Source organism: Embiotoca jacksoni, unplaced genomic scaffold (assembly GCF_022577435.1).
Source record: "Embiotoca jacksoni isolate LCO1_2020_lvr unplaced genomic scaffold, fEmbJac1.0.p SCAF_4, whole genome shotgun sequence".
NCBI classification, from domain to species: Eukaryota; Metazoa; Chordata; class Actinopteri; family Embiotocidae; genus Embiotoca; species Embiotoca jacksoni.
Window position 1 is genome coordinate 13510589 of NW_027185392.1, and position 14310 is coordinate 13524898.

Here is a 14310-nt window from a genome sequence, read left to right on the forward strand (position 1 = left end):
AGCCATAGGTTATCAAATATATGAACAGCATTATGAATAAGCAGACACCTGGAGATGATTAACAGTTACATTTTTTTCTATTTAAAATTTGTTATGATGCACATGGATGTAACTGAAATACTGGACACTTCAGTTCAGCTTTTCACCACAATATTCTGTCCAACATTCTACGATTGCTTTCACACAGTTTTTACAACAAAGTCAGAGTGTGCAATTTCTTTTTGCAAAGAGCCAAACAGCCTATAAATGGTCCATGTCTATTACACGGGCCACAATCTCCAATTTAGATGTTCCTTCATTAGCTGAGAAAATTCTCCTTAATTTTTTTAGACAGACAGACAGACAGACAGATAGCTAGATAGATAGCTAGACAGATAGCTAGATAGCTAGATAGCTAGATAGATAGATAGATAGATAGATAGATAGATAGATAGATAGATAGATAGATAGATAGATAGATAGATAGATAGATAGATAGATAGATAGATAGATACTTTATTAATCCCACAAGGGGAATTTTTTTTCACTACAGCAGCATTAATAGATACAGGTGAAGCAATAAAAATAACAGAGTAAAAAATATGAAATATAAAAAGGCACACTATATACAATATAAATAGAATAATATTAAATTAAACTAACTAAACAATAGTGCAAAGATTTAAACAAACAAAGAAACAACCAACAGTGCAATGGTGTTATAGTTGTGAGATTGATTTGGCCAGAGGTGATTTGTTGTATAGTCTTAATGCAGTGGGCAGGAAGCTATATTTAAACTATTTTAAAGCCCACTTGGATTCACTGAAATGCATCGTTTTTCTGAGCTTGTTGACTTTTTAGAGATACGTGGTTCTTACTGAAAAGAAACAATACAAACATGATAATCATATATAATATAATCCATTACTGCAGATTAAACTAACAGTACCTACATAAAGTAGGTAAACCTTAAAAAGGCACAACCTTAAATAACTGCATCACTGAAATGGATATTAATTAGTAGTATTAATACAATAACATAATTTACAATAGTAATACTAACAGGAAGCATTGCTATGTTGTGTGCTTTTATTTGGCATTTTGCTGATAATACTTTGCCCACATAGGTTACCTTTACTAAAGTAAGTTTTTGAACCATGACTTTTACATGTAGTCAAGTATTTTTACAGTGTGGTATTTGTACTTTTACAAAAGTAAAAGGACCTGAATACTTCTTCCACCACTGTTTCTTTTCAGCAAGGACCGCTTTGCCAAGTGCTTTATTTGTCATAGCAACCACAGACCCAAACATACAGAGGTTATGTAACTTTGTATTCTTCTAAATACTGTAGGCTATTACATTTGAATTAAATGCAAGGCTTCCTGGTCATCTCAAATTGTTCAAAAAGGCTCAAAAAAGATTTCAAATAAATTATTAAAAACATATGGGCAACTAAGCTATAAATTCTGATAGCCTATTTATTCTACCAATCAACAAAAACAATCCCAAACTAGTTCAATATTTAGAAACTGTGAATTCAAACAACGAATATATGAAAACTTTGAAAAAGATGTCAATAAATGGATCAAATTGAACTTAATTAAGCTGACAGTTTTCCATCCTTTGCTGCGACGCCATGACTTCTAATGTAACCTGAGTCCTAACAAATGAGAAGGAGAAGTTTTGGGGGAACAGTTTAGGAACAAGATGGCTGTCCCGGGACAAGAAAAGTGTCTCTCCTTTTTTACATAAACAAGGCATTTTTGTGCGGTGGTCAATTTTTACTGCAAGTAGCATCCTAGTTAACAACTTTAACCGTTTTAAAGGCTTCGTTTAGTAACTAGAGACAGTCGTTTTTGAGACGGAATTGAAGCTCGTTTGTTGTTTTCTTATGGAAAGTTTTGAAACGGTGTGTTGAGGGTGAAAACAGCTGGCTATGAGGAGCAGGATATCGGAACTAAATGTCTCTAATGTGACTTTTATACGCACTGTGAAGTTTTATGTATTCAGGTCCTTTAGAAGGTTATTTGACTAACTTTCAGAAGTGTACGTTTGGAGGCGTTTAACAGTAGTACCTTAAGCGAAATGCTCGAAATAAGTCAGCCGTTATAAACTTGTATCTTTAGATTTATTTTTATTTTTATTTTTATTTTTTTTGGGGGGGGGGACGGTTACATTTTTCAGATGCACAAAACCAGATAGATAAAAGTTAACCGGATCATGAGTTCATCCCGAGTCCGACCCCAGCAGCTCCCGCAGAGCCAGACGAGCAGGTCGCCGCAAAGACTCGACCCAAGTGAGGGGATAGAGATGGAGAACATCCAGCATCAAGACCTGGGGCTCGGAGGAGTCACGGCCACACCGTCCCCTCCGTCCAGACAAGCATGGAGCCGGGATAACCCGGGTTTCGAACCCGAGGACGAGATCATGGAAGCCGACTGGCCTCAAGCGAGTTCCGGACGGAGGTCGGTGTCCACGGCCTCCAGCAGCAGCTGCAGCAGCGGCCTGGGCAGCTACAACCGCGGGGGCAGCAGCACCCACATCCCCCGAGGAGGACTCTACCCGACCCCGACTCTCGATGCCCAGCAGCAAGACAGGCACGAGCACCTGAGCTGTATGAAGCAGATACTCCAAAAAATCAGAAGTAAGTCTAGCTTTTTATGCTTTCTGAATGTACCGTTATTGTGATGATGAATTTTTAAAATGGTTAAATAGGCTAATTTTCTACAGATCAGTATTAATCATAATCAAGCAAGATTTCAAGTTTTCTTCCAGGCTGTAAAGTTCATCAACAATTTTTAAGCTGCAGTGATAAGTCAATTCATGGAAAAGTTAATGTATTAGAAAGGGCATTATACAAGGAAGCAAATGGAAAACAGCATCAAATGGAAAACTGATAAAACAACAACAACAACAACTGGTCCAGATTAAAATAGCTAAACAAACAGGTCATGTTAAATTAAATGAAAATGAAGAAAAATGAACTCAGCAGGGACAGTATGTTTTTATGATTAAACTGTGTTGAGAAAATCTCTTCATAAATTCTAGCACATTTGATCTGAAATTGACAGATTGTATCAAATCCTGTCTGTGGTGTCATATGAACATATCTGCGAACCTCAAGTGTTGCCACTTCTGCTCTTTCTAACTCCATTATAGTCAAATCTAAGCAGAACATACTGTAAGGTTTACTGAAGTAATTAGGCAGTTCAGTCTGTCTGTATGTAAATACTGTACCAACATTGATGGCCTCTTCCATTGTTTTTTTTCCCTCTGCAGTCCTGTGGGGTACAGAGCTCATGGAGGACAGTGACAGCAGTCGAGAGCGATATCTCAGGAACGTACTGAGGGAGATGCTCACATATGTTGCGTTCCTCATCACCATTTGTATCTGTAAGTAAACATAAAAAAAATCATGTAAAATTCTCATTTGATTTGGGGTTTTTTCAGAAATCACTCATCTGCAAGAACTTTCTGCTCAGGCTTTGACATATAAACAGATGTGAATGTTGATGCAATCATGGCAATCACAGGACTACCTGAATATCAAATGATTAACAAATTATGTGCGACAACAAGGCTCCGATACTGTGTCCTAATGTGACACTGCATACTAATTCTAATCAGGTTTTTTGTTTTTAGTATTTATTGCCTTCCCACTGTAAAAAAAAAGAGTGAATATGAATGTCTTTTGAGTGATAATTGCTTCATTTGCTGTCAGTGCAAACCAGTAAAGTACATTCATTTCTGCTATAGCACAAATAATTATAATATAATAGTTCATAGTACACAAACAAACTATACAAGTCATGTGCAAAACATTCTCAGTAGGGCATCAGGATGTGTGGTGTAAACATAGCCTTAGACTGTATATGGTTAGATGATCATAAAGTTAATGCTTCTGCCCTAAATGGCAGTCAAGGACTTAACTAAACTGACAGCTGATCCAAGTGAGTCAGAAAAAGCTTTTTAAAATGTGGCACCTTTCCTGGAGCTGTAAAGTAATTTTTCCACACTCACAGTGTAAGCGTAATGAGTTTGGCAGCTGAAAATCGAATCTGCCAACATTTGTCATGAGGCTTAAAGTCCAACAACAGCACAAATGTGAAGACTGCATTTTGTGTGGGATGAGAAAACTAATGGTAAAGTTTCTCTTCGCTCTTTTTGGCTGCAATGAGAAAATGCCAAAGTGTGGTTTAGGGTGGATCAGGAAATGATTTCCTGGCAGACATGATTAAGGCATGTTTTGCCAGGCAGAGTTTGACTATTAAAGGCAGTTTCCAGAACTACTGAGAATGCTGCAGAGAATAGTAATGCATCGGTGAAACAAAATTGCATTTAATCTAAGTGCGAGTTTAGTTTTTCTGCTCATTAGGTCTTTGCGGGTTCACAGCAGATGTAAACACTACATTTATATTTACACAAAGCATACTCACTGTTAAATCTGCTGTTTTAATCTGCCTCTCAAAGCATGCTGTGGTGTTGCTGTAGCTGATGCTAATAGGATTATTACACTTTCAATAAACGTTATGCTATATTGTAATTTGCTCTGCAGTGACATATGGGATGGTGAGCACGAATATGTACTATTACACCAAAGTCATGTCTCAGCTTTTCCTGGACACACCGCTGTCTGCCAGAGACCCTTCTACTTTTAGGAGCCTCTCAACGATGGAAGATTTCTGGAAGGTAAGACGAAACATTCTTCTCTGTTGTAAGTTTTGCAACGTCAGACATTTTAGTAAGCTTAATATTGTTTATCATTGTGTTAGATCTTGAGAAAGGAAGGTTCTGCAAACTGGAAGTATTCAAATGAATAGTTTGCCTTTTTTGGATTTATGCTTATTTGCTTTCTTTCTGCAGTTCATTTATGTAAAAAGTTTTTAGTTTGGATCTATTTATGAGGATAAATGTCTGAATCCTTGGGTTTATTATGCAAACTGGTGTTTTTTTGTGCAAGGTCAAACGTGAATTGCAGGCCACAATTTAAGTTCCATTTTAGTAAAAAGAACTACAGTCCTTCTGCAAAACAATTCATAAAATGGAAAGTAAAAAATAGAAACTAGAATTACTGCCATTTGTATACCTTCACCAACCAGTCAATAAAATGACAGCGATGAGCTCAAAGAGACCATGACCTTTCATCACCAAAATCTTATCAGTTCACCCTCGAGTCCAAGGGAATGTTTTTGCCTAATTTGAAAAAAATTCCCTCAAAGTGTTCCTGAGATGATGTGTTCACTAGCATGGGATAGATGTGAGGTCACGGTGACCTTAATCTTTGACCTTTGAGTGCCAAAATTGAATCTGTTCATCCTTGAATGCAAGTGAATGTTTCTGCCAAATTTGAGGAAGTTTTCTCAAAGTGTTCTTAAGATCTTCTGTTCTCATGCCTGGGACAGACGGACTACCCAAAAACACTACACACTACACTACATCTGGCTAAGGCTGTCGCTGGGTGCAGTATTTACAAGCTTCAGACCACTGGTTAAATCTGTCTATTGCAAGATGATTGCAAGATGATTGTATTGCATGAAAAATCACCCAAAACTGTGAACTGTCAGAAGCTGAGCTATGCATCTGTTACCTTCACCACCAACTTTTAGGTGGTAAACAAAGACCAGATTTCTAATAACAATAATGAACCGTCAGAATAGTTCGTATGTCTGAATGCCTTCGTCCGGCCTCTTCTTTGCCTTAATCCTAACTGTTCTACACTTTTAGTTCACAGAGGGCCCCTTCCTCAATGGCATGTACTGGGAGGTGTGGTACAACAACAAGAGCCTGCCAGAGAACCAGAGTCTCATCTACTACGAGAACCTCCTCCTCGGAGTGCCTCGGCTCCGGCAGGTCAAAGTCCGCAATGAGTCCTGCTCCGTCCACGAAGATCTGAGGGATGAGGTCCAGGACTGCTACAACCTATACACCCCAACCAACGAGGACACCACCTCCTTTGGCCCCAAGAATGGAACCGCGTAAGTCTTATGAATTCAACTACATCGCAATAGATTTATGAAAAGAAAAGTTGCTAGACTGCCTCTGTAACATGCAAATGGAGCGCAGCATCATGATGTGCATGGAGCTACGGGAAGCTATGACCCCTTACGTACAAGTATTTCAAGTGACTTAGCTTGATCAAAGTTAGCAGCAGAGTTACATGTTACTTGAATTACCTACTCACGAAGGTTAAAGCTTCTCCCTGCACCAAACACATCGCGGTGTAGTGCTGAACAGGAGCAGTCTCAGTACTTCAGAGACCTCATAGAGATCAATGTGAATTTTTGATTCACATTTTTAGCCTGCGCAAAAGAAGAGTTGATCTGTCTTTACATAAAGGTTCTAAAGCAAACTGTATATACATTCATGTCCATCATTATCTTTTATCCAATGTCTACATCCTAAATCGTATCTTGATGTCTGTCAGGTGGGTGTACACCAAAGAAAGTGACATGAATGGCAGCAGTTATTGGGGTCAGGTGTCTAAATATGGAGGCGGAGGATTCTACCAGGACTTGTCTCGTACCAAAGAGGAGTCAGCCATCCAAATGCAGTTTCTCAAAGACCACTTGTGGCTGGACAGAGGCTCGAGAGCGGTCTTCATCGACTTCTCTGTCTATAATGGGAACATAAACCTTTTCTGCATCGCCAGGTAAGAACCGCCAGTCACCTCTGTCACACCCAATTGGACAGAAACCAATAATTATTTTTAGATTTCAAATTTACTGACTCGAATGATATGATATGGATTACAAAGAACATTCAGTACTGCAATTGCTGAAGTTAAAGTGCCACACATGCAGTGGATGACCTCGTAGCTCCTCCTTGTCTATAAACCTGTTGCTAAAGTTCCACTTATTCCACTATTAAACTTATCATCATTAAATCCATGTAAGTAGAAAATCTTTCTAAGGTGACATATTCACGTTGCTTGTTTTGTATAATACATTCAGTCCAAACAGTCTAAATAATGTTTTCAATTTACAGTAATATTAAAGAGAGGAAAGCAGTAAATACTTTGCTACTATGAATACAACTAAAATCGCTGTTTCCTTCTATTGTAAAGAGTCTGTTAGTGAGATCATAAAGGTTACATGTACAAAATTCTATTTCAAGGAAAAGTACTTCTCCTTCCTGACTCATTATCAGTCTGATTCTGGATGACCACACTTTATTTTTATTTGTCTGCACAAAATGACAACACCCGTTTCAAGCTATTGTATGATGACCAATAGTTGACCAATAATAGTTGAATTTGATGCATTCTTTAGGTTGCTGGTGGAGTTCCCTGCGACTGGTGGGGTGGTGACCTCTTGGCAGTTCCAAACAGTCCGCCTCATTAGATATGTGTCCAGCTGGGACTACTTTGTGGGCGTGTGTGAAGTGGCGTTCTGCCTGTTCATCCTCTACTACGTGGTGGAGGAAGCGTTGGAGATACGAATGCACCGGCTGCATTATTTCAAGAGCCTTTGGAACTGCCTCGACGTTCTCATTGTCGCGGTGCGTAGCGAGGTCGCATTTAGGATTATCACATTTAAATTACATCAAATTGAATGTTATGAGGAATTCGCTGACTTTATTATTTTCGTTTTCAGTTGAGTGTTGTGGCTATTATAATGAACATAACCAGAACAGCCATGGTTGGAAATCTGCTCAAGGGCCTGTTGGAGAACTACACTGCTCACCCCATCTTTGAGCCTCTGGCCAACCTGCAGGTCCAGATCAACAACATGGCTGCAGTCATTGTATTTTTTTCCTGGGTCAAGGTACTAATTATTTCCCGCCAGTTCATAATCCCTCGTAAATTACCACTGTAGACAGTCTAGCTACCGTGAAATAGATTATTGCTAACAACCATGAATTTCTCACTTCCCCACAGCTTTTTAAGTTCATCAACTTCAATAAGACCATGAGTCAGCTGTCCAGCACTATGTCTCGCTGTGCCAAGGACCTTGTGGGTTTTGCCATCATGTTCTTCATCATCTTCCTGGCATACGCTCAACTGGCCTACTTGGTGTTTGGAACTCAAGTCAACGATTTCAGCACTTTCCAAGCCAGCATGTAAGAGCATTCAAAGCTGAGGCCACAAATGTAGAAACACAAGCAACGTTTCCTGTTGCTTAAACATGTTGAACTGTTTTGCCGTTTGTGTAGATTTACCCAATTCCGTATCATTCTGGGAGACTTCAACTTATCAGAGATCGAGGAGGCAAACCCAGTGCTCGGACCCATCTACTTTACAACCTTCGTCTTCTTCATTTTCTTTATTCTCATGGTGAATCGAGGATTCATGTGACGTGTTAAAGAAGTACGTTTGTTCTTGTTGTTGAAAATGCCTGTTGTTAATACAACAAAATGTTTTCTTTTTCTGCTCGTGTAGAACATGTTCCTGGCTATCATCAATGACACATACTCTGAGGTGAAGGCTGACATGTCGCAGCAGAGGTCTGAGATGGAAATGACTGACCTCATTAAGAAGGTATTGGACTACATGGCTCATTTATTGGGGGTTGGGCAGATTTCCATTAAACCTGAAAAAGCTATTACTTTAGAAACTAATTGGATGTGGTTGAGTCCACTTAGAGATACAGATGTTAGAAAGTCGGCATTGGAAAACACATTAAAGAAGAACCCTTGTACCAGGATGGGATCAATGTGTGTCAGCTAAGTGTCAATTAATCTCAGAATCAGGGTTTTGTGAGGCTTTTCTTGCTGAGAAGAAATGGTTCGGCTACAGTGAGCGGACAGTATGCATTTTTAATTTTGGACGACCAATTGCGTTGCTATCTTTTTGTGTGTGACCTCTCACATAGCAACATCCTGCATGGGACTTGTTTAGGTAAGTTGAAATGTAATTTGAAGTATTTCTCTGATTCCCTTACCTCAGGGTTGTAACAGAGCTTTGATGAAGCTGAGACTGAAGAAGACGGCGGTAGACGACATCTCTGACAGTTTGCGTCAAGCCGGTGGGAAACTGAGCTTTGATGAACTCCGTCAGGATCTAAAAGGGTGAGCAAAATCTCAATTCCTACTAAAAGCTGTTATGACATTACCTCAATGCTTCTGTTTGGTTCGTTGATGCCGCTTATCTTCAGTGTGGTCTGTTTCTCTCTTTACTCAGAAAGGGCCACACAGATGCAGAAATTCAGGCCATCTTTGCCAAGTACGATCAGGATGGCGATCAGGAGCTGACAGAGCATGAACACCAGCAGATGAGAGATGACCTGGAGAAAGAGAGAGTGAGTGATGGAGCCAGCAGCTTGATCCATTTGTCAAACAGAACACTTTGGTTTGCGTTTAAAAGAACAGCACAGCCTGCACACAGTAAACAATATGTGGTTGTGTTAGCTGCAGATGCTCAGTGTGTTTCTGCTCATATGCTAGGAGGACTTGGATCTGGAACGCAATTCGATGACTCGACCCAGCAGTGGGCGGAGCTTCCCTCGTACGCAGGACGACTCGGAGGAGGACGACGATGAGGACAGCGGTCACAGTTCTCGTCGCCGTGGCAGCAGCTCAGGGGGTGTCTCCTATGAGGAGTTTCAAGTGTATGGAGCCTTTATTTTTCCTGTCCTATAACTAACTACGCAGGTGTATCAGTAAATGAGCAATAATATAACATAAATATGTATTCATTAATGATTAATTTGCAAATGATTTCAATTAAATGATTCAATGTTTGCTTGATAAAAATACAGAAACTAATGACATATTCACACACTCAAGGTAGAGTCCTCAGATGGTTTGACTGACTGAATGTCAGGGAAAACATATTCAATGAAAGTGGAATCAATAAAAGTTCATTTCCAATTCTAAGAAAATTATAGAAAAAACAGGAACTTTTCAGATTTAAGTAAGTAAGTAAAGTTTATTTGTATAGCACTTTTCACAGATATAAAATCATCTCCACCTTGGTCACAACATTTCTTAGTTTTGCTATGTCTCTCAACTGATAAAAATAAGAGCGTATTTGTTGACTGACATGATTATCCAAAGAGAGTGACTGGTCAAAGATGACACCAAAGTTTTGCAGCTTTTCTTTGGCGTGGTTATGTAACGACCCCAAGTGCTGCTTGACGTCAGGAATGACTTCTTCAGGAGCAATTATCAGGGCTTCTGTTTTATTTGCATTTAACTGAAGTTGGTTGTCAGTCATCCAAATCTCAATGGCATTCGAACAGTCATTTAAAATGGAGAGCTGGTTGCCTCGATCATGTTTAAAAGAAGAATACAGCTGTATGTCATCATAAAAATGATAGGAGATGCCAGAGTAACAGCTAATGATTTCTCCAGGAGGCAGCATATATATATGGAGAACAACATAGGACCCAGAACAGAACCCTGTGGGACACCGCAAGATAAAGGGGCTGAGTTTGACATGAACTAACCCACAGAGACTGAAAAACTCCTATTGGCAAAATAAGAGGTGAACCAATCCAGTACAGACCCTGAAACACCCACCAGTTGGTGTAGCCAGAAGGCGAGCAAGTGAATTTTGGCATTCTTGCTAAATGAAATATGAATAGCCACTTGTTAAAGTAGTTGTATGTATTAGTCTTAACAGACTGACATGAATTTTGTTTTCTTGTCCCTTTGAGATAAAACTGTATTATATGAGATTTAATTTTTATAGTTAAAATTATAGTTAAAAATCCTGACACTTTTTCTAAGGATCCCTTAATTTTGCTTATTATGGCGTCAATACCAATATATGTTAAGAGCAGGAATAAATATACTGTAAAAAATGTAATGGTGATATTATTTCTACTGTATATGACCTCAAACGTTCTGTGTTTGCATTTTCTTGTCGATTAACATATACTGTACACTGATAATGAAACCTCTGTGATCAGCTAATGATTAATCAGCCACCGCTGTCAAAACCCTTTTTGCTTTGTTTTCTATTGCTAAACTGGATGAGATTAGATTGGATTTAGATTTAAACTTTATTAATCCCACAGTGGGGAAATTTTGTTGTCACAGCAGCATGGAGTGTGGGACTGTGGTAGACCATCTTATTTACCATATAATATAAGAGACACTGTTGTTCTCCATTTGTTAGGCTGGTGAGACGTGTGGACAGGATGGAGCACTCCATTGGCAGCATTGTGTCCAAGATAGATGCTGTGATTGTGAAGCTGGAGACCATGGAGAGAGCCAAACTTAAAAGAAGAGATGTACTGGGCCGGCTGCTGGATGGAGTCATGGAGGTGAGATCCATTGAAAACACAATCAGTACATTTTCATGTACCTGAAGTTGCTCCAGCTATTTACTGTTATATTATCTATGGATCACAAAAACATCACACAATTATCAGGTAGTTTCTCAGTTCTTTGGAGCTTCACAGCATCTCTCAGCTTCCTGTTTTTTGGTTACTTTTTGGGTTCATTCTGATAGCATTTTTGTTGGCAGCAAGGAGGTATTTTCTGTAAAGAAGGCACTAAAAACCCACTGAATACAACCTGTTCAGCACCAAACAGCAAGCAGACACAGTAAGGAACTGGCTGGTAAACATAGTACAGCTGTTAAGTTTTATAAAGGGTTTGTTTTCTCTGAATATCCAACTGTGATTCATCAGGCAGCCAGAGATACATCTTCAAATGAATGAATAATGTTGCTGGCTGGATTTTCAAATGGGATAGTGATTAAAAGTTCACCATATCCTCTTAGAAGGTGAATATGTCAACTGTTGTGTTGACAGATTTTTGCTGCCCCAAGTGGCCAAAAAAACCCAATTAATACATGTTAAAGTAACATTCAAAGTAAACTTTCTCAAATAACCTCTCTTTAAAATATTACATGAAAAGTGTTTTATAAAAAAAAGGAAAGAAATATATATATATATATATATATATATATATATAAATATAAATATAAATATATAAAAATAGATTTCCTCAGCTTCTCTGGAGAACTTCTTCGGCAGGAAAGTGACTTTTCCATGACTTCAAACACAGTCACTGAAACAGTAGGATGAACTTAATGCATTGTCCTATTCAAAAGAAAAGTCGGACTAACATTGAACACACAAAAAATATTCAAATTGAAAGTCCTTTGACACAAGGCTACTCAGTCTTGTTTCAAAATTCCTGTGGATAATGTATTCCCTCTGCTCTTTCCCAAACTCACCATCACAACTAAAAGCCTAACCCTAACCTAATTGTAACCCTAAAGCTAAGTACCACCCCTCAAAAAGCAGACTCTACCTGTGGGGACCTCAGTTTTTGTCCCAAAAATTTGAATAACTCAGTTGAAATAAGAAATGTATGCCTCCAATGTATGCCTGGGAATGCTGCTGGATTGTATGTGCATATTGACAGTGGCCATGAGGTTCCTCCAGTGCACCTGGTCAGATATCCTGTGTGAACTGGATGCTTGTGTGTAAACACCATGCGCGACCTAACCTGTGTCTGTTCAGGACGAGCGTCTGGGACGGGACACAGACGGCCATAGGGAGCAGACGGAGCGGCTTGTGAGGGAGGAACTGGAGCTCTGGGAGTCCGACGATATGGTCTCCCAGGTCAGCCACCCGCAGCCGGCCACTCCCGTCGGGCCGCGGCCTCGTCCTTCCTCCTCCCTGTCTACCGACGGCCTCGACACAAGCGGGAGCGGGAGCGGCCATGTGTGACGACTCGAAGAAGAATATTCCACTCCAGAAAGAAACTGTATTGGAAACCTCCCCGCAGCAGTAAAAGTAACTCAAGTTGTGGGACAATTTTTGCAGAACAGAATACTACACCTGACTGAAGATGCTTAAATTACTTGAAAAGTTACAAAGTCAAATGAAGGTCACTTCAAATATTTAAATGCACTGAGAGTGAGTGAGCTTCTCATCTGAAAGTGTCTAAAATCAAGTATTTCTTTGATTGATGATGACAGGTAACATATTATATGTGAGGAGTTGAATAATAATGAAGGATTGACAGTACAACGTTACATCACAGTATTAAACATGTGTACCAGCCTGCAAGCTCATTCAATGTTACTCCAAATTCAGTGTATGGTTTTAATATCACAGGAAAAATATGCTCACCTGCTTTTGATCACTTTATCTGCACGTTAGCATTTACCCAAATACTCAAAAGGCATCTCTATGAATGTTAATTTTGCTGATTATTTTTTTCATCATTTTAATATACATTAGGTACAAGCGTGGCACATTCTGTCATATTTACTCATCTTCTGTACATCAATTAAGATTCATATTAATTTGCTTATCAATTTATGATACATATTGTAACTTGAAACAAACTTCGATTTGGAGTGCATCTAGTGTTCATGGGAAACCCATGCATTTATTTTTTTTTTTACAATCTTATTTTTTTGTTTTTTTATATATATATATATGTTGCGCCAAATAAAGTGTTATTAAAAAAACACACTGTAGTTTGTTTTATCTATTTTTTTCACTGGTTTGACAAGAAAACCATAAAATATGAAACAAACAACAAGATCTTATTATTCCTCGACTATATACAGCTTACACAGCACAACAAACTATATACAGTATAAGTACAGATGCATTGCGGATAAAAAAACAAATAACAGTTACAATAGTGGACTGTTGAGAAAATGAACTGCAGTCACATTCTGCCTGACTTGCGTCACTAAGAATAAGTACATATGGAGACAACATGTAGCAGTTTATTTGAATATACCGTTAATCTTTTCATGTTTATGCCGATACAGCTCTGAGGTACCAAGCTTTTTCATAGGTTTGTCATTTCTGTATAACTTCACAGAACATTTTGAGTAACTGAGTAATTATAGAGAAAATACAAACAAAATTTTGCTTTTTCTGTTATATTTATGTCATGGTTTTGTTTCGTGTATGTGGGAGCAGAATGAAGCGCAAGTCAAAACCCAAATTGTATGATTGTATTGAAAAAACACAAAGATTGAGGTTAAATGAAAATGTTGATACATGTTCTGAAAAATTTGTATCAGAATATGAATGTATTATAGATGTTTGGAACAATAAAGTGAACACGTACTATTGATATATTTCTCTAACATATACAAATTACAAATGATTAGTTTGCAGGTAAAAAATTAAGAAAGATTCAAATCAGTGTCATTTGGAAACTGCAAAAGCTGAACAATAAAGACTACCGAGTTACAAAAGTATTAAGAAAAAAAGGTAGTCTGACTGAAAGAAAACAGCAAAAGAAAATATTTATAAATAACCACAGGTAGCTTTGAAATATAAAACTACAACCTGCTTATCATGTTATCATTTTAGAAAATCGAATACTCTCTTGGGTTTCAGTGACGTGAAAAATACTGGTAAAAAAAAAACATACTAGTTCCTGAAAAGTTAACACTTTGGAGA

The 14310-nt window shown here is 38.4% G+C and overlaps 1 protein-coding gene across 2 annotated transcripts; it reads left to right on the forward strand.

Moving 5' to 3' along the window:
• Positions 1-1657: 1657 nt before the first annotated feature.
• On the forward strand, positions 1658-13357 carry pkd2 (polycystic kidney disease 2). 2 transcript variants are annotated; one of them, XM_069167878.1, is made up of 15 exons: positions 1658-2624; positions 3260-3373; positions 4536-4669; positions 5705-5955; positions 6405-6629; positions 7249-7477; positions 7573-7743; positions 7857-8038; positions 8132-8252; positions 8358-8456; positions 8865-8986; positions 9099-9216; positions 9362-9525; positions 11040-11187; positions 12397-13357. In XM_069167878.1, exons 1-15 carry the CDS (start codon positions 2201-2203, stop codon positions 12604-12606), a joined length of 2712 nt encoding a protein of 903 aa, XP_069023979.1. In that variant the 5' UTR covers positions 1658-2200; the 3' UTR covers positions 12607-13357. The 2 variants fall into 2 exon arrangements, with proteins under 2 accessions (XP_069023979.1, XP_069023980.1); XM_069167879.1 differs by having other exon boundaries at positions 9365-9525.
• The last annotated feature ends 953 nt before the right edge of the window (positions 13358-14310 follow it).